General features: G+C 52.9%; 1 protein-coding gene across 8 annotated transcripts in view; it reads right to left on the reverse strand.

Annotated features, from left to right (window-relative positions):
• Window positions 1-25693, reverse strand: part of ZNF423 (zinc finger protein 423) — a 318249-nt gene that overhangs the window by 25060 nt on the left and 267496 nt on the right. For all 8 annotated transcript variants that reach the window (XM_053582122.1, XM_053582127.1, XM_053582123.1 and 5 more), the window contains 2 exons: window positions 5174-5305; window positions 3550-3665 (listed from right to left, as the gene is read on the reverse strand). In XM_053582122.1, the coding sequence (XP_053438097.1) occupies window positions 3550-3665; window positions 5174-5305 (248 nt within the window). The remainder of the gene's footprint in view (window positions 1-3549; window positions 3666-5173; window positions 5306-25693) is intronic.

Consider the following 25693-nt stretch of genomic DNA (forward strand, 5'->3'; position numbering starts at 1 on the left):
CTGTCTTCTGTTGTCTCAACAATACATCTACCTCCTGCTGGCCACAGGGCCTTTGCACTCACAGCTCTCCTCCCCACACTACTGCCCTGTGCTATCCGGGCCTGAGCTCCCATGCCTCCTCAGAGAGGCCATCCCTGACCTCACTCACTAAGGAGTCTAACCCCACACCCCCAGCATGCTCTAGCCCCTTATCTGGTTTTGTTTTCTTCATGTCATTGACCCTTGTTGGAAGTGTCTATCAGCCCCTCTAGGATGCAGTCCCTGCGGCCATTTTCTCAGATCATGGGGCTTGTGTGTGGCACATAGGCCCTTCACATACATGCTTGGAACAAACGAACAGCAAAGTGTAGCTCCCTTGCATGTTCTCTGATCACTCCCTCCATCAAGAATGCACACTGAGCCTTTCCAAAGTCCCTGGAATCAGTCTCAGAATCAAAGAAGACTCATACCTCCCTCGTCCGGCAACTCAGCTTCTGCAAATGCGTCCTAAGAAAACCTTCTCTTCAGGGACAAACACGTCCCTGCTGACGCAGGCCAACCCACCAGTATTCACTCCCACTTCTAATACTTGTGTCCTCACAACTGTACCTCCTGGTCCTATAGTGAGTTCAATCCTAAGCCTCGAATCTTCTGTAGACCTCTTAGCCCATAGTCCCCAGTTCCTGTAAACACTAGCTTCCCTGTGGCTCCGGAGTAGACCTCAAATGCCCTAGGGCCACGACAGCCAGTCAAGTTCCCAGCAAGGGCAGAAGCCCTAGCCAGCCTTACCTCCAGCCAGCCGCCAGCCCCAGCCCCAGCCCCAGGCATCCCAGAGGAACGTCACACCTGCCTTTTCCACCCGCCCAGGGCCTTCCAGCCTCAGCTTCAGGGTAACCACAATGACAACTTCACTGCTGAAAAACCCTTCTCTTCTAAACCAGAAATTACTATTCAAGTTACTTAACGAAAGCCATTATTTGCATAGATTTGGTGTTGCCACAATACTTCCACATTTAAATGGTCTATAATTAAAATCATTAATTGCAGAAAACAGTGACTTGTTAAGGCTATAATTTAGTGGGTTTCTCAGTATTTGAGGATGTGTCTTAAAGGTTAACAGGGTGACCCAGGAACCCTCAGCTCACTTGAACCATTGTGGGGTCAGATATGGTCACAGCGATATGGTCGGTAGAACCAAAGTGAGATCCAGTTGGAAGGTGGTGATGTCCCAACACCTCTGCATTCAGAAGGCAGCTCAAGGGCACAGTGATGCCAAAGAAGTTTGAAAAAAGGTAGGACCTAGAAATAATCTGGGAACAATCTTAAAGCCAACAGAGAGATCTCCTGGCATTCAGGACAATGCAGGAGGCCAGGCATGAGCTGAGCAGGTCCGAGCTCAAGTAAACCATGGTTTATATGTGCTGAGGGGTTTCAAGCAGCCTGTTGGGCTAAAAAAAGCTTCATTTGTCAGGGGACCTGGGGCCTATTTTGGTAGCTGGGCCATGCAGGTAAAGCAGGTGTGGTGAGGCAGCTGCACAGACAGCACTGGGCAGACAGGGCGCCTGGCCAGCACGCGAGCAGACAGCTCTTTGGGTGGCTCAGGTGCTGGTACCAATCCTTAGCTGTCCCCTACGTGGCCCAGCACAGGAGTGCCTGCTCACCTGTGGATCAACAGGAAGACAGGAGGGGAGTTGGGGCATTGGAGAGATTGTCATTACACCAGCGCTAGCCTGGGCCCATAACTATTCCACATCATGACAAAGGGAACCATATACAAATTTGCGGGAACTCAGAGGGACTGCCTAAAGGATGACAAAGGACAGGCTGTCCAAGGAGCCCCTGGGTGTTCCTCAAGGCTGGTGTGAGCTCAGCCTGCCCAGCTGTGGCCTATGGCCAGCCTGTGGGGACAGGACCTGACTACCGGGCAGCTAGTCCCCACTCTACATCCCGCTGGGCCTCCTTTCATTCCCTGGGAGTAACGGCCACCACCAGCCATACAGACAGGACAATTGGGGCCTGGGGGGTAGGCTACACCACAGTGAGAAGAGGACCTATCCTATTACAGGCCACAGCTGCACACCTCTAGCTGGGGGTGGGCGAGTGACCACTGCTGCCACCCCATGGACCTGAGGACTCTGCCCTGGGTGAGTGGCCCAGCCTGTCACCTGGATGGGTGGGAGGTGGTTGTATGCAGGTACAGTTCTGATGTGGGGATGAGGGGAGGGTGCTGGGGGCCAGATACAGCCTGGTGAACCAAAACGGGTGGGGGGCGGGGCACAAGTCCATAGGGTGGTTGACAAATGTCAGCTCCTCTCTCCTAGGGAGAGGGTGGCGCTCCCTTCTCACACTCACTAAAGTCGAGCACAGGCAACCTACTCTGGCCCACAGTGTGACAGAAGACGGAGTGTACCATTTCCAGTGGAAGCCTGGAGAGCTGGTGCACAAGTTGCCGCCTCCCCCTTCTCCCTGCCTCCGTGACTATGGATGGTGGCCCAGCAAAGGCTCTCACTGAGTGTCACTAACGGAGTCCCTTCCCCCGCCACCTGCTTGGATGTAAATCTTCGTTTAGGACACAGGGACCTAGAGAATGTCTTTCCGGCACAACCTCCCTGTGTCCTTACTAACAATGCTGCCATTCTCAGTGTGCGGCACGTGGCTGCGTCTGCCCATGTGTCCACATGTGGTCTTTCTGTGAGTGGTCCTTCTTTTGGGGGGTATGGAGTTATGCCGCACATGTGTGGCATTCCTCCGTGGGTCTAGCATTACTCTTGGTGACTGAGGTCTCTGTACTGTGACATGTAGTAGGAGGGGTGGCGTGCAGACCTTCCCTTGGTGTGTGTGATGCTGCTGTCCAGGCAGTGTCTGTGTGGTATCCCTGGTGGGTGTGTGACTTCTCCAGTGTTACAAGAATTTCTTGGAAATTCAGCGGGAGAGAAAGCAGCTTCACCAGGGCACAGATCTTGGTCCTTAGAAAGCCAGTAACAGGTGAGAAGGAAGGGACCCCACAGGATGCCAAGGGATGTGGCTGCAGTTGCTGAGGGAGGACCACCATGGCAGCTTCCCTTCCCAAGGAGCCTCTCAGCTCCTGCTGACCTGGGAGGAAGATCTGAGGAAGCTGGTTGAGGCCACTGTGCCCCACCTGAGGGCTGTATCAGCTCAGGACCTTTGGTGAGTGCTCATTCCTCTGAGTTGGGGCCGGTCAGACATCCACTCCTCTCTCCCCTGGGTTTCCTGGGCAGAGGTGGACCCACATCCACACAGCCCCAGGACCCAGCCACACAGGCCACCTGGGCCACTAGCCACAGAAGCAGAGCTCAAATATATAATACAGGTGGGGATATGGAATCCCCAAGAGGGGAATGGCCATGGAAACACCCCGAATGTAAGGCTCTGCCTGCCACATCCTGGCTTTCTGGGGTGGCCTGAACCAGCGGGTGACAGTGGGTGACACCCCAAGTCTGCCAGCCAGGAGGGCAGCACTGACTGTAGGACCATGGGCAGGGGACCCCATGGTTGTGGCGGAACCCGAGAGACACAGGTGGTGTGTGGGTGGCACACGCAGGAGCTCACCTGCAGCTCGGTCTGGAAGAAGAACTTCTGTGGGCACTGCGAGCAGTCGTAGATCTTGTCCTCCTGCCCGTGCACGGCAAAGATGTGCTGCTGTAACTTGTTGGCCTGGACAAAGACTGGACACACACATGCCATCAGAGGCCAAGGTCAGGACACCAGCTCCCCATGGCACTCAACCTCACACAGGCACAGCCGGCCAAATGCTGGGCTACCGGGGCTATTGGCAGCTACTGGGTTGCTTGAGCTTAATTAGCTGAGCTCTGCTACTCAGTGGCTGTGAAAACTTGGGCAAGTCACTTAACCTGTCTGGGCTTCATTTCCTTTCCTAAAAGTGGAGATCATTACAGTACAGTGCCTCCTGGGGTGGCTGGGAAGACCAAACAGGTTGTTAATACTTGTAAAATGCTTAAACAATGGCCTGACACATGGTTGGACCAATGTACGTCCTCATCCTCCCCCTCACCAGCCAGGAAGCTCCTGACGTGAGCCCCTTGAATGCCTCCCAGGCACTGTTGTTATCCCCATTTTAAAGAAAAGAAAACTGAGGCGATGTTAAATGACTTGAGTGTCCATGTTCCCCCTGCTAGCAGGTGACAGAGATCTGAATTAAAGAGGCTCAGCGCAGTGTCTGGTACAAGAGTCTGCTCAACCATCGTGAATTCCTTGTTGTTTAGATTGTTGCCAGCATCCTCGGACCTCCCCCCAGAAACCCTGTGTCCCAGATTGGCAGACCAGCTGCTGGGGCCCCTCAATGCTAGCCCATAGAGTGCGAGGTCCCAGGCAGGCAGGGGCTCCTGAGGTGAGGGGAAGAAGGCTCCAGGCACGCCAGGACTCCAGGACGCCCCAGAGGTGCATATGTTTGTACATGTTCAGGGGACCCTCCCCATGGCAGAGGCCCCTCCCAGGGGCCATCACAGATGGGGGCACAGCCCCCACTTCCTGGTGGTAGGAGTCCCGAGGTGGCCCAGGCCCTGGGCACACACAGGAGGCAGTCCCAGGCAGCTGTGTGTCTGGGAGGTGAGCAGGTCAGAAACACCCTCCCGCCAGGCACCCTCCCCAGGGTGGGCTTCCTGCCGTGGCAGACAGCAGATGTCGGAGAGGCAGGGAAGGCCAGGCTCCCCCACGCACACCGGCTGCCATCTGGGCAGCAGGAGAAGGCCAGCAGAGCCCCTGAGACCCGCCTCAGGCTGGGACAGCCGCTTTCCTGGGCTGGCAGCCAGTCTAGGGGCTGGGGACTTGGTAGGCAGAGCTGCCTTTGACCCCTAGCCTGGAGCCGGACAGGAGCTGGGCAGTCCAAGGGGACCAGGAGCAGGTGGAGGAACAGCTCTGATGGCGCAGGATGGGGCGTGCAGCTCGGGGGGAAAAACATGGTGTCGGAAGGGGCACCGCAGCAGAGGGGCTGGGCTGGCTTGGACAAAGGACTTCAGCAGCTCTGGCCAGGGCAAAGAGAGGTGCCGCCCAGCTCGCCTAGAGGAGAGGCCAGAGAGCAGCGGGGCTGTTGATCCCTCGGGGCCTCCCCATGGGGCTCTGGTCCGTACCAGGCCCATGAAGCAAACATGCTGGGGGCCAGCAGTCTCAGGGCATCCCTTCCCTGTCCCTGCCAAGCACATGCTGGGAGCCTTACCTGTGAAGCACACGGGGCATTTGAAGGTGCCGCCCATGCCCTCGAAGCTGTGCTCGATGAGGTGACAGAGGAGCTTGGCTGGGGAGTCGAACATCTGGTTGCACAGCTTGCACTCATGGTTGATGCCTTCCTCTGCAAAGGAGAGCCCAAGGCCCGTCAGGGACCTGCACGCCACAAACTGCAGGCCAGCGCACCAGGCCCTCTCCCATCCCCAACACCGGAGCCAGCAAGGGGGACTCAGACACCAAAGCACATTGGGGGTACCCCTCGAAATGCCGGCCTTGCAGCTGCCCTTCGCTACGAGGTCTCCATCTGCTGGTCCAGCAAGCGTGCAGGCCATGTTCAAAAGCAGAGGGGCCGTAATAGAGTGTTGGCTGGAGGAGTCTGGATTTTTAAAAATCCAATCAAATATTTACTGAGCATGTACTATGTGCCAGGAGCTTTGCTCTGAGCTGGGGATACTCTAGATAACTAAACAAATAGTAATGTCGTGGCCCCCATTCTGGTGGTGGGGTAGTCAGACAACAAATAAAAATTCCAAGTACATGATATGGTGTTGGTGATGTGAATGTGTTGGGGAGGACTCTAGGTGATGTGTGTTGGGGAGGACTCCAGGTGATGTGAGTGTGTTGGGCAGGACTCTAGGTCAGGAACGAGGGCAGTGCCCGTGTTGTGCAGAAGCATGTGACAGTCAGTGAGCCTGAAGCCTAGAGTGCTAGCGAGAGACAGGAATGAAGTCAGGGGGCCTTGTTGGGTGGCGCCTGTGGCTTAGTGGGTAGGGGGCTGGCCCCACATACCGAGGATGGCAGGTTTGAACCCAGCCCCAGCCAAACTGCAACAAAATATAGCTGGGTGTTGTGGCAGGCGACTGTAGTTCCAGCTACTTGGGAGGCTAAGGCAAGAGAATCGCCTAAGCCCAAGAGCTGGAGGTTGCTGTGAGCTGTGACGCTACAGCACTCTACTGAGGGCTACAAAGTGAGACTCTGTCTCTTACAAAAAAAAGAAGGGCCTGTCAGCCGCTGCAGGACTTGGGGACTTTACCCTAAGAGTGCTATCACACAAAACCAAAGTATTCATTTTTCCCTTTGAAACACATGGCTTCCCAGCGGACCACCAATAATGGGCAAACTCCCTGTCCTGCTCCCAGATCAGAACACAGCTCCATCTCCCCACCTGGGAGCTGCTGTGACCCCAAGCCTTCACTCAAAGATGCCCAGGCAACAGAGGGTGACCATGCACCAGCATTGCGCCAGTGTTGAGGAGACTCAGAGTTCTCATCTGGCACCTCTGCTGTATTCAAATCCTGGCTTCCCCTCCCCTGTACCACATGCCCTGGGCATTGGTCCATGCTTAGTAAGAAGACAACGCAATCACTGGGCAGGTGGTCAGCTGTGGGTGGTGGTAATCACACAACTGGAGCACCTCATCACCCAGGATTGGAATCCAGCTCTCCAGTTACTGGATAATCTTGGACAAGTTATGTAACTCGGCTATGCCTTAGTTTCCTTTTTTTAAAGACAGAATCTCACTCTTTTGCCCACGTTAGAGTGCCATGATGTCAGCCCAACTCACAGCAACATCAGACACCTGGATTCAAGAGATCCTCCTGCGTCAGCCTCCTGAGTAGCTAGGATTACAGATGCCCACCACAGTGCCCAGTTTTTCTATTTTTAGTAGAGATGAGGTCTCAATCTTGCTCAGGCTGGTCTCGAACTCCTGAGCTCAAAGGATCCAACTGTTTCAGCCTCCTGAGTAGCTGGGTCTACAGGCATGTACTATAACATCTGGCTAGTTTTTTCTGCTTTTAGTAGAGACAGGGTCTTGCTTTCACTCAGGCAGCCTCAAACTTCTAAGCTCAAGCAATTAATCCACCCACCTTGGCCTCCCAGAGTGCTGGGATTATAGGTGTGAGCCACTGCACCTGGTCTCAGCTTCCTCTTTCTGAAACACTCAGTAACAGTCTTCCTCTCATAGTTTATATGAGAATGAGATGAGTTAATACATGTAAAGGGATTGTGAACAGACCCAGCACACAGCAAGTGCTCAATAAATGTTTCCAGCCGGGCACATCCATGTCAGTTAAAGTAATATCTGGGACAGCCAAGGACACTTGGCTCCCCCTTAGGCTCCCCCAGGGAACCAGCCTCATCGAAGGTGCCAGGTGCTCTGATTTGCCCTTAAAGGCAAGAATTAGGTAGCAGAGGGGTTCTGCCGGTGGCAAGACACAAACACAGATGGGCTGAGGCTCCTGGTGAGTCCCTGGGTCCCCAGGCCCTGGCAGGGGCTGGCAGAGACAGCAGGCATTCCCCCTGGCCCAGTCATCCCCCATGCCCCCGGGCATGGCACCGCAGAGGCACACATGCGTACGTGCGGACACAGGTGGGCCTGCCCCACATAGCCCACCGGCTGGGATCTACTGGGTGTTTGTCGTGCCCCTGGAGCCCCAGCAAGTAGGCCACATGCACCCAACAGAGATTCCAGCAGATCTTTCATTTATATGAGAGGAAAAGGGATTCATTGACAAGTTTTGGGACACAGGGCGAGCTCAGCATGCTCGCCCCGCAGGCCCCACGCACGTCCTCCACTTCCCTTGGGGAGACTCTCATCATAATTAGAGATGGCCTCCAGTGTGGGGGGGCTGCCTCAAAAGACCCTGAGCACATCCCCTGCCCTCCCTGCACCAGGTTTCCTAGTGTCTGGCATGGAGCATAAGTCCAAGGAGTGAATGAATGAATGAATGAGAGCCACCCTTATAAGGGGTCTCCCTGTTAGAAGGAGGAACCCCTTAGACATTAATGAGGTGGGGGATGTGACAATGACAATTGTGCAGTTTTCTGAAATAGTTTGTAACATTTGCTTCTCAGAAATAATCCAGCTTGCTGGGAAAACTATACTTCTAGGAAGAAGAAATGGGTTCAGAGTATTAGACCACTGAGGGAAGTGACATAGCCATATGGGGGTGGTGTTCCCAACAGGATACAAACCATCCCTCCAAGTACACAAACCCCAGCCTGTACGCCACCTCCAGGCAGCCATCCTGATGATTGCAGCGCACGAATGTGCACACACATGCCACTGTCCCCTCGCTGGGCACAGAGACCCATGATTCATTTAACCTTATCTTTCTGGCGTTGGCAATCAGGCCGTGGGCACAGAGGACATCTTATCCTATGGCCCCAGTGCATCAGGCCCCACCTGGGCTCACCTGTGAAGGGGCTCAGCAGCACCCCTGGAGGACAGGGCCCGCTCCCTGCACCCAGCCAGGGCTCTTGGGGCTGAGATGGCAAAGGGGGGTTTAGTGCTCTCTACTGAGTAAGCGGGGATCCTTTAACTACATGGCTGTGAATGGAGACGAGCCTGTCTGCTACACAAACAGCAAGAGGACAAAGAAGCCTCCTGCAACCTACAAATAGAGAAGTCATGCCTGGCAGTCACTTTCCATTCTCTGAGTGCGGAGCAGAGCAATTCATCAGCCGGCGCCCTCTGCTTCACAGACACAACCCAGCGCCCACACTCACAAATAAGCACATAGACAGGCAGCCCCAGAGCTGTGAGCCATCCCAGGGCCACAACGGCCACGCGTGAAGCAGGTCACAGCCCTGCACAGTGTCAAAGTGTCAAAGTGAGGTTCCGGGCTAATTAGATCAAGAGCCCAACAGACCACTGTGCGTCTTGGGACCTTTCTCTCTCTCCCCTAAGTGTTTAAAAGAGTCAAACCTGGGGAAAGAAGGGAGGAGAAATAAAACAAGTAAAAGTGGGGGAAAGCATAGAGCCTGAGGGGTTCCTGCAGAGCTGGGACTCTCTCCTGCTCAAGGCAAGACCCTTTGATTTGCAAATCTTTCTGAAGACAAGGCCTTCTCCCCACTGCAGGGGTTCAGGGTACTCCCTGGGGTGTCCATTACAGACCTGTGCCTATGAAGACATCCAGGAAAGCAGGGAGGGCTGGGGAGGCAGAGAGGGGCTGCCCTAGTTAGCATGACAAACACTCCTTTTTGTGTCTGTGACCCCATACAAGCGAGCCCTTGGACACTGACAGACTTCACACCATCACCACCTCTGTGGGCACTGCCAACCTCTCATTCTGTCTCAAGACGCAGGGTCCACAGACAGCAGCACCCTCCAAGAACCACTTTCCTGCATTGTGTAAAATTGCACAGTGCTCTGCAACACCCAGGAGCAGAGTGACAAAGCCGTCTGGGAGCCGGCAGGCACCTCTGCCTGTTGTGGGGCTTGGAGGATTTTATGAGTTAAGACACACAATCTCTTCTTTTCCTTTCTATTCCCCCCCCCTTTTTTTTATATAGCACATGACAGGCATCTGTAACAGAGACCCACACAACTCAAGTGAATTATGCAGCCCCGCTCATTTGTAAAGTGAAATGCAGATTTCACCTGCTGAAATTCAGATCTTGCCTCCTGTTTCCTGTAAGCCGAGGGCAGCAAGGGGACAGCTATGGATTTATTATGAGTTTTTAAAAAAATAAAAATAAAACCCCAAACTGCCAAACAAACAACCCAGCAAGCACAAAAATCCCAGAGTCCCCCTCTCTCTGTTTTTTTTTTTTTTTCTCTTCTGCTCAGGAATAATAAGTGTTAATTTTACACTTCATTTCTCAAAAAAATAATAGGATGTGCTTTTGCTTAAAACCAAGTCAGCCTGCTGGAACCTTTCAGGCTGAAACTGTGTCAGCCCAAAAGAGGAGCAGAGGGCTTTGTGGAAGAGCACCGTGCCGAGATGATAGCTCCCTGTAAAGGCCTCAGTACCGACTTTTGTCTCCAAAAGCATTTGATCCCTGGCAGACACATACTTATTTCCATACGGGTCTTGGGGGAAGCCAGGAGGAGAGAGAGCTGATTATCAGAATCCTGAAGGTGAAGCTCAGGTGGGCCCCACTGATGTCAAAGGCAAGACCGGGCACACATTCGGAGGCCATAATTTGCTGCCTGGGAGGGAGGAGCAGCGGGCTGCAGAGGGGAGTGGATAGGGCATTGTTCTTGGGCTCCAGTGCGCTGAGCGTGACCTGCTCCAGCCATATTGACAGGCTGCGCCTGGTCCATCTTTTAGCAGGGACCCCTGCTTGGGGAAGCTGCCTGGAGAGTAGTATCATGCATGCATACACCTGTGGGGTGAGGCCCGGTGACTGCAACTAGCCACCTCCATTCAGGAAGCAGCCATGAAGGACACAAAAGGTAGAACCACTTCCATCATTCACACGCTGTGCATACTTGGGTAAGTTGCTTAACCTCTCTGAGCTTCAGCTTCTTCTGTTAGAAAATGGGAAGAATAAGTACAGGGCTTTTGTAAGGCAGCCAAGGGCCTCTTCTGTCACAGGACATCTGCCCTCCGGAAGCGTTGTCCTTCTTCCTTCACTCCTTGGGTCTGCCCAAGGACGTCTCCTCACAGAGATCTCACTGAATCCCCGGGCTAAAATGGCCCCCACATCATTTCTAGCACTTTTCGCACATTTAATATCCTACATAATGCTTACTACCACCTGACGCATTACACAACCGATTGTTTATTTAACAAATTCTCTCTCTCTCTCTCACACACACACACACACACATACACAAGAATAATGTCACCGGGTGCAGTGGCTCACACCTGTAATCCCAGCACTCTTGGAGGCCAAAGCAGGTGGATTGCTCTGAGCTCACTAGTTGGAGACCAGCCCGAGCAAGAGCGAGACCCCGTCCCTAAAAATAGCTGGGCGCTCTGGCAGGCGCCTGTAGTCCCAGCTACTTGTGAGGCTGAGGCAAAGGGATCCCTTGAGCCCAAGAGTTTGAGGTTGCTGTGAGCTGTGATGCCACAGTATTCTACTGAGGGAGACAAATTGAGACTCTGTCGCAAAAAAAAAAAAAAAAAGAAAGAAAAAGAAGAATGTCAGCCTTATGGAGCTGTTTTGCTCACCGCTGTATCACCAGTGCCTAGAGCAGCGCCTGGCACCAAGTAAGTGCCCAGTAACCGGGAAATGGACATTTCACATAAAGCACTTGATACAAAGCTTGGGACCTGGGCTGGGGATGCTGGTAAATGCTGTCCTTATACACCAATGGTCATCACTAATTTCACAGGACTGACAGGTTATGAAACTTGTTCTCTTCTCCAGTGAGTCTCTCTGGATCTTCCCGCTGCATCTTCTGCTCTAGGACACAGGCCATGAGAGTCTAGGCCACTAACAGGGCCATGGCAGAGCTGTGGGAGGATGCAGTTCACCCCCAGCAGACCTCTCTGGCTTCAGAAAATATAAGAAAGTCACCAAACTTAAGACCAGGGACCCAGCAGGCCACCTTCTGCTCCCTGATCATCCAAAAAGACGTGGGCGAGGAGGAAGGTAAACAGCCAACCTCCACATGCCCATGTTCAAGCCTGGCAGTCCCACATGCTAGCTCTGGTTGGTGGGAGGAGGAGGCAGCCCCTACATCTGACAGCCCCAGGCTGCGGCATTATCCCTTCAACAGCATTTCTGCAGCAGAAGTAACACACAGGCCACCTAGCTGAGCTGAGGCCCCGCTACCACTCCAGTAATGCACTTCACAGACCCACATTCCACAGCTCCAGGGGCCAAGCCCATGGCTGCCTCAGATGTCAGGTCAAGTCCTGAGGTTCTGGGGCTCAGAAACATACAAGGCAAAGGGGCACACCACACACGTGTGGAGAGGAGGACCCGATGGCACTTGTCGCACCAAGAGCGTGATGTGTAAAGGGAGACCCCAGGAAAGGACATGTCTGATGCCTTCTGATAGAGAAGCAGGAACAGCAGAGAACATGCAACAGAAACACGGCCCCGGGGAGGGGGGAGGAGGGGATCAATCCTTTGTTCCCTGTAAGGAACAAAGACTCTGGGGCAGAAGAGAAGAGGGCGAGTAATAATATCTGGGCAGCCAGATCAGGCTGTTCATCTACTGATCTATCACTAAATATCACAAGGAAATCAATGAAAGCGTAACACGTAGGCTGGGAGTAGGCAAGGGTCAGAGCAGAGAGTCAGCTCAAAGGCCAGGCAAGAACTGGGAGTGGGTCCATCTCGAGAGGGTCTGACTGCGGATCTCCATCCCTCAGGCCCCGGCAGGACCTGTGGACTTACAGGAAAGGCAGCCAGAGAACCATTTAAAAGTACCCAAGTATTTGGGGTATACATTAGAGTTTGAGAACTCCCCATCTCCATAGCAGGAGCTTAGAAGACCAATCTATTGGAATCCGGCTGTCATGAAAGTGAGTTTTGACAAAGATTGTATGTGGTGCATCTCAAAAGAGGTGAGAAGTTCCCTAAAGTCGCTTTTTATCTGCACCTTACTGATGATGGAGAAATCATCAACTAGCACTGGGAAATATGATAATTTCCTACTATTACTACTGGGATGAAAACAATGTGGGTGTCTCTGAGGTGGCGGCTGGGGACCCTTGGGATGGCTAAACCGCTCCAGGCCATCCCAGCATGGCCACTGGTCCCACACACATCCTCATCTCTCAAGACCACTCAGCTGTGGCTTGGAAGCATACCCCGCCAACCCCGCCCCCATTTGGGGCTCACATTTTCCTAATTAATCCTGGAGGATAGGTTGTGCCCTTCTTCCTCCCCCAGGGAGCACCTTCCCAGGCCTTTCTGGCCAGGAGGGACCCAGCTCACTGTCCCTCGAGTTTCAGAAAGGCTTATAAATGAGCTCTGGCAGCCTGAACGGGGCCCCTGCAGGGGACCCAGAGCCTCTTCAAAACAGAGCCCTGACAATTAGGCAGTCTGAGTTTTGAAAGGCTTGGGATTGATGGCGTGGACAGTAAAAATATCACCTGGGGAGCTGGGTGTAGTCCTCTGAGGGTTGCCGGAGGTCAGTTGCCATGGCAACGGAGAATGAGCTCAACCTTGTAACTGACCCTTATCTTTTTTTGATCTGTGGGCCACTTGGGGCCAAGGCTTGAAATCAACTGGAAAATAATCCGGTCACATATCAGAAAGAAAACTATTTATACTTATTTACCCAGGTACCCACCAACATACCCCTTCCGCAATGCTGCCGGCACCACAATAAGCTGGCGTTGCATGTACGTTCTAACGGAGGCTCCAAAACGGCAAGAGAGATGGGGGGACTGGACTCCCCATCTCAGCAGAATGTGGTTCTTTCCATGCTTTGGGCAAGTACACGTGGGTAGGAAGGGCCGCTCCTGCCCCACGGCCCCTTGCTTTGCTTCTGCCTTCTAGCACCCAGCTCAAGCCCACCCAGGGTGGCGGCCTTGATCCCTCTCTGCCGCTATTCAGACGTGCCTTTCAGCTTGGCTTGATCACTAGTTTGCTACACTGTTCCAGCCCTGACAAGTCTCCCCTCTGCATGAGACCTGTTCCCAACGCAGAAGCGGGACAGATAAGTCAGGTGGATGAGCCTCACTCTCCAACCTATAAGAGGTGTCACATCGGGTTTGGCAAAGGACAGCTGTGGGCCTCCTTCCTGGCCCCATGCCCCAGGAAGGCTGGCTGGCCACACCAGCATGCACCCCAGGGTTTCGGCAGGATCAGCCATCTGCCCCCAGCCTGTCTCCAGGACACTGCTATCCTAAGTCACAGGTTCTTTGCTCACTCTCTCCTCCTCTAAAACTTAAATCAGAAGACTCCAGATGGTTCCATTGAGCGACTGCTCCCAAGAGCCACGTCAGATGGATCTTAGCTAGGGGTCAGTTAAGCCTGAGAATGATTCCGGGCAAACTTCCCTTGAGATTTCCCATCACGGCAAACAGGACAGCTCAACTGACTGCCCCCCACTCGCCCTTATTCCATCAAGATTAGATCCTGCGGGGAGGGGGCAGGAAACACGGCTGAGAACTAGGCAGCTTAGAGGACAGCCTAGGCTCCACCACAGACTCATAGGGTAATACTGGGCCAAGAACGTCCCCCCATATCTTAGTTTCCTCCCTGTGAAATGGAGAGAAACTAATCTACTTTCCTTTATGAAGAGTCGGTGAGAGAGACCCACCACCACTGCTACTGCTATTCTTGTTTCTGACTTTATTCTTCCTGAAACTCCATGACCAGGCCTGGTGACGTGGCATTGCAAGCCCTCTGTGGGTGCCAGTGAGGCAGGGGAGCCTTGATCCTCTTCCAGGGGTGCACATGGTCCCCAGCCCTCGCCAATGTTTACATAGGCAGCACCTGGCCAGCTGTGGGTCCTCGATCTATGCTATTTCCATCTCTGAAATGCTTCTACGCCTCTTTTCTTAGTCTCTCCTCCTCCACTTCTATACCATACCCATATCCATGATGGCAAAACTTATGTCCACCTCTGGCTTGCCGAAGCTCCCTGCATCTGGGCACATGAGTAGACTTGGTTTTGCTTCCCTTCTGATGCTCCTGTGACCAAAGTTCCATACATATTTTTCTATAGTTCTCTCTCTCTCTTTCTTTTTTTTGAGACAGAGTAGAGTGCGGTGGAGTCACAGCTCACAGCAACCTCAAACTCTTGGGCTTAAGTGATCCTCTTGCCTCAGCCTCCCAAGAAGCTGGGACTACAGGCACCAACCACTATGCCTGGCTAGTTTTTCTAAAAATAAGTAGAGACAATAAATAAGCAGAGGTGAAGCAGAGTCACCTTCATTGTCACTCTTGCTCTTGCTCAGGCTGGTCTCCAATTTCTGACTTCCAGGGATCCTCCTACCTCAGCCTCCCAAAGTGCTGGGATTACAGGCGTGAGCCATTGTGCCCACCTAGCTCTTCTCTCTTAAAACTCAGTGAGGTTTTCATGGAGGTCAAAGCAGGGTCTGAGGTCCGTGTTCTTGTGCCCCTATTAGGCCTTGGCCAACCCTCCCCCATGCCTGGGCCCGTGCAGAGAGCCCCCTAAATGGAAGGGTCCTGGTGCCCCCAAACCTCAGAGGTTGGCCCCACCTGGTGGCTGGTGGAGGCTTCTTCCAGTCCTACCTGCTGACTGTAGGCTGCTGGGGAACCCAGCCCTGAGGCACCAGAGGCCCTGGAAGGTTAACAAGAACACACACCACCTCTGAGGGCCCTATGCACTAATGTCTTGTGACACTGGCAAAGATGTCAACTTCCCAGCTCTCTGAGCAGTTTGTAACCTTCAGGGGGACATGATAACTGGCCGTCTTTGACAAAAGAAAAGTCACAAACCAGGCCCTGGACACATCACCAAAGACAGGCAATAACGACTTAATGGGAAGAGAGACAGCAAATGAGCCAGTGATCAAACAAGCCACATGCAAGGGCACAAGAGGAGCCCACACTGAGAACTCAGGAGAGAAACTGGGAGCTTCTTCGCCTCCAAACTTCTGGATTTCTGGGGCTTGAAATATCCTGCTAAAGAAGACATTCCATGGGTCCTTACACCCCCCCCCCACCTGTGAAAGATTGAGGCCAGATGGCCTCAGAAAATGAAAATTCTGCTACATCCCCTGGGGACCCACTGGATAAAAACAAGTAGCTTATTCTTTCTTAACACACAAGCACCTACTGACGGGTATCACTGATCAGCAGATTAAAGTTTCCCACAACAAGGCAACTGCCTAAAAATCTACCATGTTAATAATCCTCAGATTAATGGTCTCTAATAGTATACAATTAACGTGACAGGCAGGCTGCAAAACCTTCACTGTCACTGACTCTGCCTGGGACACAGGAATTAGCCCTGCTTCTACTATAGGGTTTTCTCTACTACTGGTATCATTTTTTTTTGGTCCCAACCAAGATCATTATTTAAAATGAACAACAGTAATATGTCAAAAAGTCAGTTATCCACGTGCACACACAAATATCACACACACAGAGAAAGCAACATTTTCCCCAAAGTTCCCCACCCATATAAACACAGCACTGTCCTTGCATTACGAACACTTAAAAAGCCAAGGCTCAGCTTGGAAACTGCAATTCACCCTTTCCAAGAAGTCCCCTTTCACCATGTCACCTGGAAACTGGCATCCTACCCCTCAGCTGAAAACACAGTCAAAAAGACCCAAAGTCTTTTAAGATCTATGCATCTGCTAGATCCACATTGCCCTAGGTACTGCCCACCTGTGGCTATTTAAATTTAAAATTAATAAATAAAAACTCAGTTCCTCAGCTGCAATAGCTAAGGTGGTCAATGGCTACCAGTTTGGACAGTCAGAGCCTTTCCATGACTGCAGAAAGTTCTACTGAATAGGTCTCTCTGGAACGTAGGCAAGGTGAGGGCAGAGGCTGTCCCTGTCTTATTCAGCACTACAACCCTGGAACCTACAACAGCGAGGGACACACAGCAAGTGTTGAAGAAGTATTTACTGAACTGTGGAAGGCACGTTCCAAATATCATGAAGAAGGCCTCAGCCCTTTGGCATGTTAGCATTTGCTTGCAATTGCCCCGTGTGGGAACCTGCTTAGGTGTGAACTTCTCTGACCTTCAACATAAACCTCTATCCTGACAATTGTGTGGTCACTCTGCCCAGGGCAGATAAGGATACAGTGAACACAGAAACATTCCAGAGTAATGAAGATTCTCTTAAGGTGGTAACCCAAATTCTGTAACTTTGGACCAGTAGGTCACGACACGGATCAATAACACCTTGGGCTCCTTGCTGGCCCAGAAGCCCACAGGCCACGGTTCCACGGAGCTGACTTTTAAGCTGACTGGGTCCTGTGACTTGTTCAAGGGGTAAATCCTTGGGTTGCGAATGCTTAGCTAAGTGGTTTGTGTGGTTTCCTGGCTCTGTTTCTGCAGGCCACATCTCAAAGAACCGGATTTTTGTTATGACCCCAAGCGAAGTGACAACTAAAGCTAACACTGGAAATTCAAACGCGACATGGAATAAATGAATATATTCAAATCGATGATCCTTCCTTCCTTCGCGGAGTCACATGATTCCAAGAATAATGTCAGTATTGAGCCCACCCTCAGGGAGCTGTGCTTTCTTCAGTTCAGTTGGAAAAGCCACTTGGATAGCAGAGCAGATAGTCGCCGCCCACAGGGCCCTCGAAGGTATTTTCTTGTCTGCTCGCCTCTCAGTCCCCATCAAAATATCACCTTCCTGAGGGCAAGCACAGAGTTCCTGCCTCTCTTTCCTCCTCCAATAGACATGAAATTGAATCGTGGGATGTCCCAAGCTCATTTAAGACTAACGTGATGACGTGCTCAGCACCCAGAGCTGAGCCCTCCCAGATCCCAGCACTCAAGACCCGATGGGGAGAGGGGGTCTGCCACCTCTGGACAGCTTGGACCCCACAGCCCAGGTCCCAGAGGCCAGCTAGCCTGTCTCTGCCCACAGCCGGCTCTCCTGTCTGTCACTGGTGGTGCCTGTACCTGCCAGGTGGCCCCCACAGCCCAAAGTCTGGGCTAGTCCCACCTGCAGACACCCTGTCCCACGGAGGCAGTGCTAACTGACAGTTTCTGACAGCCCTACTCCAGAGAGGCAGGGGATGGCAGACTGGGAAGGGAGGAAGGCAGGCTTGCTGCTGGGAGGCAGAGAAGCGGGGGTGGAGGCCACCCCCTGTGCAGCCTTCCCCTCTCCAGGCCGGCTCAGCTAGCGGAACAGCTGCCATTAGCAGAGATGAGATGCGAGCCCGCCTGGCCCACACGCCGTGGTAGGAGAACGCCCCACCGTACGGCTCTGCTGGCATCTTGCCTTTTTCCTTCTTGGAAAAGACATCTTCATAGACACCTTCATAAAAAGGCACTTGCAACACCTGGTGATTGTCCCTTTGCTGTTCACCCCCAGCCCCAGCTCATCACGCCTGCTCCAGGCTCTGCCCTTCTACACATTGGCACAAAGTGGGATAATCCCCCCCATGCTACGGCCACCATTTCCCTCTTTTGCTCAAGCACCTGCCATGGCCCCCTTCTCCCCAGGTAAAGCTAGACTCTGTTGCCAGGTGGCCTAGGCCCACCTGACCAATACCCCTGCATTTGGCCACAACCACCCTCCTGCCCAGAGCCTTCCTCACTCACAGTCATTCCCAACTCTGCCTTTATCCAAGCAATTCTTGATGCCGCCCTTCTGTCCACCTCACCCCTACTATAATTTTCCAAGACAGACACCAAGTTGCACCCAAGATGTCCACAGTTATGTGAAATAAAAAGGTTATCTTAAAAAAATTAATCTTTTTGCTTAAGCTAACTTGACTGACTCTGTAACTTGCAGCCAAAAAATCCTGGCTAATAAATTCTCTGAGGATAAAAAGGCAGTTCTTTTTCTTCTCTAGTGTTTCTAACAGGACCAGGCGGACACAAGGTGCACAAGCAGATACAATCAGTTTGGCTGATTAATCGATTTCTGCTCCAGCCCCTTCCTGTGTGGCTCTGGACAGTAGCTGTGACACATTCGGGCCCAGGGCTCCAGGGGTCTCCGTGCAGTCTGAGATGCGGCAGCCCACACACACCATTCTATGTAAACGTGCTCTGGGGATGGTGCTGGGAGTCTCCGCTGGGAGCCCCACACCCCCCATCAACCAACACACTGCTCTCCTGACTGACCTGTTCCCTTGTCTGCTCTCCTGACTGACCCGTTCCCTTGTCAATGCTCGGCCATTGCCTTCTGGTGGCAAGTGCAGTACAGGTTCAAGGCCCCCAGCCCCCAGAAGCTGTGGATCTTGGACGAGTGACCCCTCCCAGGGCGCTGTTCTTCCCATGTATAATGAAGGCTGTCACAGAACCTACCATGCAGCCCTGCTGGGGGGGCCAACAGCATGCGCCATCACCACCATGGCGATCGCTGTGGGCTCTCGGGGGGCACCATGCAAGGCCAGGGCGGGACAGGCACAGAGGCCAGTGAGACATGGCCTGACATAGCCAAGGAGACTGATGACAACATAGTCACCCAGAAACATGACGATTCCCCAAAAAGGGCCCTTTAGGATCCCTGGGTGGGGGTAGCAGAGCTCTGGGGGATGTTGTGGATGCTTAAGTTGGAGGGAGTTGGGGGCAGTCAGTCCAGCCTGGCCTGCACCAGACCTCCCAGGGAGGACAGGCAGAAGGGCAGAGGGTGCTTGAGAAGAGCAGGGACACACACCAGAATCCAACATGAAAATGGGGGTCCAAGTGGTCTTCTGTCCAGATGGCAACAGAGAACACCCCTCGACATTCCATGGGCTAAGCATCCCCTGCCTATAGCACAGTGTCTTCCAAACTCTTCCCCAGCACTCACCTCCAAGGGAGCACTTCCTGCCCACCTGCCCTCCTCCTAAGCCTGATAGGGTCCCCAGAAGCATCTCCCCTCCCTGGCACTCTCAGGGAGGAGGGATAGTTGACCATCTCTTACACAGCCCAGCGAAGTGCCTGGCACACAGCCGTGCTCAACAGTGCTTGCTCAGTGGAAGGGCATGCATCCTCCAGATGCCAATGGCATTTAGTGCTATGGGCCAGAGACAGATGCTGTCTCTAAAAGGACAGTATATCACTTCAGACTATCACCTCCCACCTCACACAAAATTAAGTGCAAATAAACAAAACTGGGGTAACTCCACACAATCCTATTTTGGTTTTTAGAAAAAGGGGGGATAATTGTGTGTCTGTGTGTACTTTGTGTGCTCACTGAAAAATTGCCAGAAAGACACACACCAAGGCGTCAGCAGGTGATCTCTGGATGGCAGGTTTTTCTTATTTTTGTAATACAAGAGAATAAAAAAAAATGTTTATTTTTTAATTAAAAAAATAATTTACTGATTAACAATGGAGATGACAGTGGTGATGACATAGCCCCTCTCTGGGCCAGGGTTTCCCCATCTGTAATTAGAGGTAGTTGGACCACAGAGCTCCAAGACCCCACTCAGGCCCTGCCCCGTGGCTCTTAGGATCAGATTCCAGGTAGCAGTGGCATACCCCACTCAAGCAGCTCTCACTGGACAAGGTCCAGGCAGACTCACCTCTGGTTCATGCTGGATCTTTGCCTCCATGAGGGAAAACTGCTCCCTTTTGCCTTGACTCAGTCCCATCACCTGTCATGTGGGATAGACAAGCCACTCTTCAAGGCTGGGATCAGCCACTATGTCTCCTTGCCACACCACCTGTTAAAGGGGCCCCTAACTGTGCCTAACACACAGGGCAGAGGGAGCCGATACGTTTGCAGAGCTAGTAGCACACGTGCTGGGCTCTCTGCTTTGAAAGGTACATGCTGCCACCCTTTCTGTGCCTCACACTGGACATCACATCCCCATGTGAGCTGGGGGATTTGTGGCAGGCTTGTGCCCCGGAGGCAAGGGGAATGTGCCTGGAACGACTCACGGCCACAAAGCCAGAGGCCAGGAGGTGTGGGGACACGGGGGCTGAGGTTCTGAGTTGGGGAGAGATGCCAAGGGGGCTCAGGACTCCTTGGGAGAAGGCTGGCCCATGACAGCTCCCATAACCAGTCCAGACTCTGGTGGGGTGCAGTCTGGGCCCGGCCTGCCCAGGGGAGGGGCAGCTCCACAGACACATGGGGCCAGAGACAGCCTGCCCAGATCTGCGTCCTCTAAGAGATTGAAGATGACAGGCTCCGGGGGGCAGGGAGGAGCTGGGTCAGGGGAAACTTGGCAAAGAGAAAGGCAGGAGGGGCAGCTGAGCTCAGAGGGCCCCTGGCCCCCACCCCCAGTGAGGGGTTGTCCTCGCTGAGACCCCCTCAAGTCTCCCAGGGAGCTCTACCCGGTCCTCATTTGAGGTTGGGGTCCCATTGTTGCCCCTTCCCATTCTACCAGCTTCTGAAGAGACGACAGAAAGTGATCCAAAGATCCAATATTTGTATTTTGAATGCTAATTTGACATAGAGGAGTGGGCATGGGGGAGTGTTTCTAATCAGCACTCCGATAAGCCCACAAATGACACCAGTATTTTATAAGCTTGTTAGAAACAAATCGCCCCCTCAGCTGATATTTACTTACTGATGAATCATAAAAGGGCTCAATACACAAAGAGTAAATCCAAAAAGAACGTCTTTCTTCCGTCCCATCTTCAGCAGCAATACTGGGAGCCTGGCCTCAGCGAACCCCAGCAGGCTCGCCCTGGCACCTGTCCCCAGCCCCATCTCCCAGCAGACTCCCAGAGGTGGCAAATCACTGGCCCCAGCCCCATCTCCATGCCCAACCCCCAAACCCACCCCCCACCCAGGCACTACCCTAATCTGAGGCTCAATTCAGTGCTCCAGAGGCAGCTCCGTCCTGTCCTTCTGCTGCCCCCCAGAGTCCTCTGCGGAGCGGATCCAATCCAGCTAATTTGCATAATGATGAAGCCCTCCAGTGCGGGCTGGGTCTTAAGAGGGTTGGGAAGAAATATGCCCTGTCCTTTGGAGAGGCACACAGAAGGCTTGGTGCAGCCTAGGAGGAATGGGGCACCTGGCGGGTGGGCGGGGGCAGCATGGAGCCATCAGCTTCCCCGCCAAGGACAGCTCAGCTGTCGCCCGCTGAGCCTATGTCCAGCTGGCCCAGCAGAGGAAAGACTGCCCAGGGCTGAAAATCAGCAGGAAGGGAGGCTCACAGTGCCAGTTCCTGACTCAAACCAGAGTCATATGACCGAGGTCATCGTGACCGCCACTCACAGGCTGGCTGACCTTGGGTAAGTCACTGACCTTCCTGAATCTCAGTCTCCTGATTTGTGAAAACAGAAGGATCTCTACCCCACAGGGTTACTGTGAGGACCAGAAGGGGCAAAGCACTGATCAGAACAGCTGGCAGAAGGCAATGACTATGGCTGTCATAGTGGGACCGTGTCCATCCACACACCCACCCACCTGCTTATTCAAAGCAGCCAGGTATCGTGCTAGACCGTCCAGGGAATGAGGGATGAGTTAGACACGCTCACCTGCCTTTAAATCACAAAGTGACAGCATAGGTGTAGAGGTAAGGACAGCGCTTGCCTTTCAGGGGACCCAGCAGTAGCAGGAAGGGGACCCAGGAGCTGCCAGAGGGCCATCAGCTTCTGTTTCCAGCTCTCCATAAAACTCCACCAAGCTGCACACTGCACGGTAGAGCTTGTGTTTCTCCTAGTTCACAAAATATTTTAAAACCTCTTGTCTAACTAGGGAGGGAGATCAGCCAGGTACCTAAAGAAGCACAACACCAGGAAGGAAAGGATTGGCTTCTTAAGAGGGGTGGAGGAACTATTCGGGATGGGGTGGAGACAGCACCAAGGGAGAAGAAATGTCCTCTGTGAGAGGTCAGGGTCACCCAGCCTGTGTCTGGCACAGAGCAGTGTCAGGAGACAACTACTGACTGACTGAGGGGTGACTGGATGCACGCCTTCCCGGAGGAGGTGGCCTTGGGAGCACATGCTGAGATAGGACTGGATGCACGCCTTCCTGGAGGAGGTGGCCTTGGGAGCACATGCTGAGATAGGACTGGATGCACGCCTTCCGGGAGGAGGTGGCCTTGGGAGCACATGCTGAGATAGGACTGGATGCACGCCTTCCGGGAGGAGGTGGCCTTGGGAGCACATGCTGAGATAGGACTGGATGCACGCCTTCCGGGAGGAGGTGGCCTTGGGAGCACATGCTGAGATAGGACTGGATGCACACCTTCCGGGAGGAGGTGGCCTTGGGAGCACATGTTGAGATAGGACTGGATGCACGCCTTCCGGGAGAGGGTGGCCTTGGGAGCACATGCTGAGATAGGACTGGAGGCACGCCTTCCTGGAGGAGGTGGCCTTGGGAGCACATGCTGAGATAGGACTGGAGGCACGCCTTCCTGGAGGAGGTGGCCTTGGGAGCACATGCTGAGATAGGACTGGAGGCATGCCTTCCTGGAGGAGGTGGCCTTGGGAGCACATGCTGAGATAGGACTGGATGCACTCCTTCCCAGAGGAGGTGGCCTTGGGAGCACATGCTGAGATAGGACTGGATGCACGCCTTCCGGGAGGAGGTGGCCTTGGGAGTACATGCTGAGATAGGACTGGATGCACGCCTTCCTGGAGGAGGTGGCCTTGGGAGCACATGCTGAGATAGGACTGAATGCACTCCTTCCCGGAGGAGGTGGCCTTGGGAGCACATGCTGAGATAGGACTGGATGCACGCCTTCCTGGAGGAGGTGGCCTTGGGAGCACATGTTGAGATAGGACTGGATGCACGCCTTCCTGGAGGAGGTGGCCTTGGGAGCACATGCTGAGATAGGATTGGATGCACGCCTTCCGGGAGGAGGTGGCCTTGGGAGCACATGTTGAGATAGGACTGGATGCACGCCTCCCGGGAGAAGGTGGCCTTGGGAGCACATGCTGAGATAGGACTGGATGCACACCTTCCCAGAGGAGGTGGCCTGGGCAGCACATGCTGAATCATGGAAGCAGGGAGGGCGTCCCAGGGCAGGGTGCTGTCCTGGTCTTCTCCAGTGGACAAGCACTCACTGGGCCAAGTGCTGGCATGTTACAGGGCTCCTAGTATTCAGGCAGAACCAGACAACCAAGAGGTGACCACAGGGTCACATCCTCCTTCCGTCTTGCGGGCTCCTCTGCACAGAGTGTAGCACTGGGTGCTGGCAGTGTGCGGGGAACAGGCCCACAGGGACCCGCCCACACAGGGCCCACCAGTGTGAGCAACCTAGCAGTGCCGAAGCTAGGCCAGCGTTACACAGAGTTGGCCACCTGCTCATCATGGCAGCACTGTGAGGCTGGAGAGATTTTTATTCCCATTGAAGAAACTGACCCTGAGCAAAGCATTCATCTAACATGGCTGAGCCGGGAGTGAAACTCAATTCAAAGTCTTCCAGATAGGGCCTTTCTGCTTGGCCTCTGCAAAAAATACCTTTGCCCCTGTGAGAAAGCTGGACACAGATACCATTCTCAGTCTCGCTTTACAGACTAGACCACTGAGCTTGAAAATACCAGGCCACAAAAGGTACTGCACGAGGGAGGAAGTGGGACCCTGCGGCCTGACTCCATATCCAGTGCTCTTTCCCCTGCCCAGTGCTGCTGGGGAGAACAGCAGGGACCAAGAAGAGGCCGGTCAGCAGGAGGGACTGGGGCAGCCTGAGCCCTGGCTCCCACATGCCTACCCTGCTCAGAACTGGACAGCTACATAAGCATCATGCCCAGCCCTGCTGGCCACACTGACCACCCACCTACATTCTTAGTGACTCGAGTCCCATTGAGAAAGGCAACCACAATCAGGAGCAGTAGCTCGTGCTGAAATGATTCTCCAAAGTTGCCTTAAATGGAGATTTTGCAGTTTGGGATGCAAAATTATTTTCATGGCACAAAGGAGTGGACAGAATGGATTTGCCTACACGGAGCCACAGTTCTGCACCTCCCAACGAGCTGCACAGACACTGCCACGATCGGCTTTGCAAGTTAATAGCGGTTGCTCTCCCAACCTACCTCTGCCCTAAGTACTAACTGTGCCAGGCATTATGCTAAACACTTTATGTGGGTGTGTATGTGTGTATATATATAAAACATCTGGGATGACCTCATAACGTCTCCACGAGGGCAGTCTTGTCCTCATTGCTCAGTGAGAGATGGAGGAGCTCAGGCCCTTCACCCACAGGACTGTGCTCTTAACCCCAGGGCTGCACTGACTTCTTTACTGTTACTAATAATCGCCAGTGGTAGTATAAGAACAGAGGCCATTCAATTCAGTACCTAATTTCTTTTAGGTGAAAAGTATAGGGCCAGGTGCTAGGAACATAATCAGAATGAGAACTGAACTCAGTCTATAAGAAGTTTCAATCTGTATGCCTACAAACACAGGATGTCTTCTTGCTAAGATTCTTTTTTAATGAACAATCACTTTGCTCACTACTTTGCACACAGTAAACTCACAATAAATGTCTTTTGACTAAACAAAAACAGAACAAAAATTAACATTTTTTGAGATCAAATTTTCCTTCCCTACTGGCTGGTCTGTATTCCATGTCAATCCCCAACATCACTGTGACTTCCTCCACTTCCAAACAGTGACTCTTTCATTAAGAAACTACTCAGTGGGGTGTCCTTGGGTGAGCTGCTCCCCTCTCTGAGCTCAGAGACCTCCTTTGTGAAAGGAGGAGGTGGGATTCACCAGCTCACAAGGTCACTTGGAGATAGAGTACTGGGATGTTAATGGCTGGTCCCCATCCTAACTGCAAAGGGCTTTATCAGATAGTTGGAGGATATAAAGGAAAAAGCACGTGAGACTTCCATTACAAAGTTCAAGATTTAAACTCGAGGGCAAGACATCAGAAAGAGATGCTTGGAGTGAGCACACACAGCAGCTGAAGAAATGTTTCCCTGGAAGCTAGAGCTGTCGTTAGGAGGCATAGAATTAAATGCCAAAGCTGAAAGGCGGGACCTGAATGCTCTCAGAATATTCCCTGCACTTCTTACTTCACAGCCCCACCTTTATCAGCTTGATCTCCATAGGTAATTGAGTTCATGACCCTGTTAAGGAGAATTCATTCTTCAAAAGCAATTAAGAGGAAAGAAAGAGCATAACATTTGTCACCTGCAGGTGAGAATGCCTGATGTCTGTAAGCTGTGTGACCCTAGAAAAGTCACCTAACTTCTCTGTGCACCCGTTTCTTCACTGCCAATATTGAGCAAAAAATTTTATCTACTTGATATTCTTTCCAGAAAAAAAAACAGACTAGCCAGCTTCCCAGCCTCTTGCAGAAAATCAAGAAGTTT

The sequence above is a fragment of the Nycticebus coucang genome, chromosome 2, assembly GCF_027406575.1.
Source record: "Nycticebus coucang isolate mNycCou1 chromosome 2, mNycCou1.pri, whole genome shotgun sequence".
Lineage (NCBI taxonomy): Eukaryota > Metazoa > Chordata > Mammalia > Primates > Lorisidae > Nycticebus > Nycticebus coucang.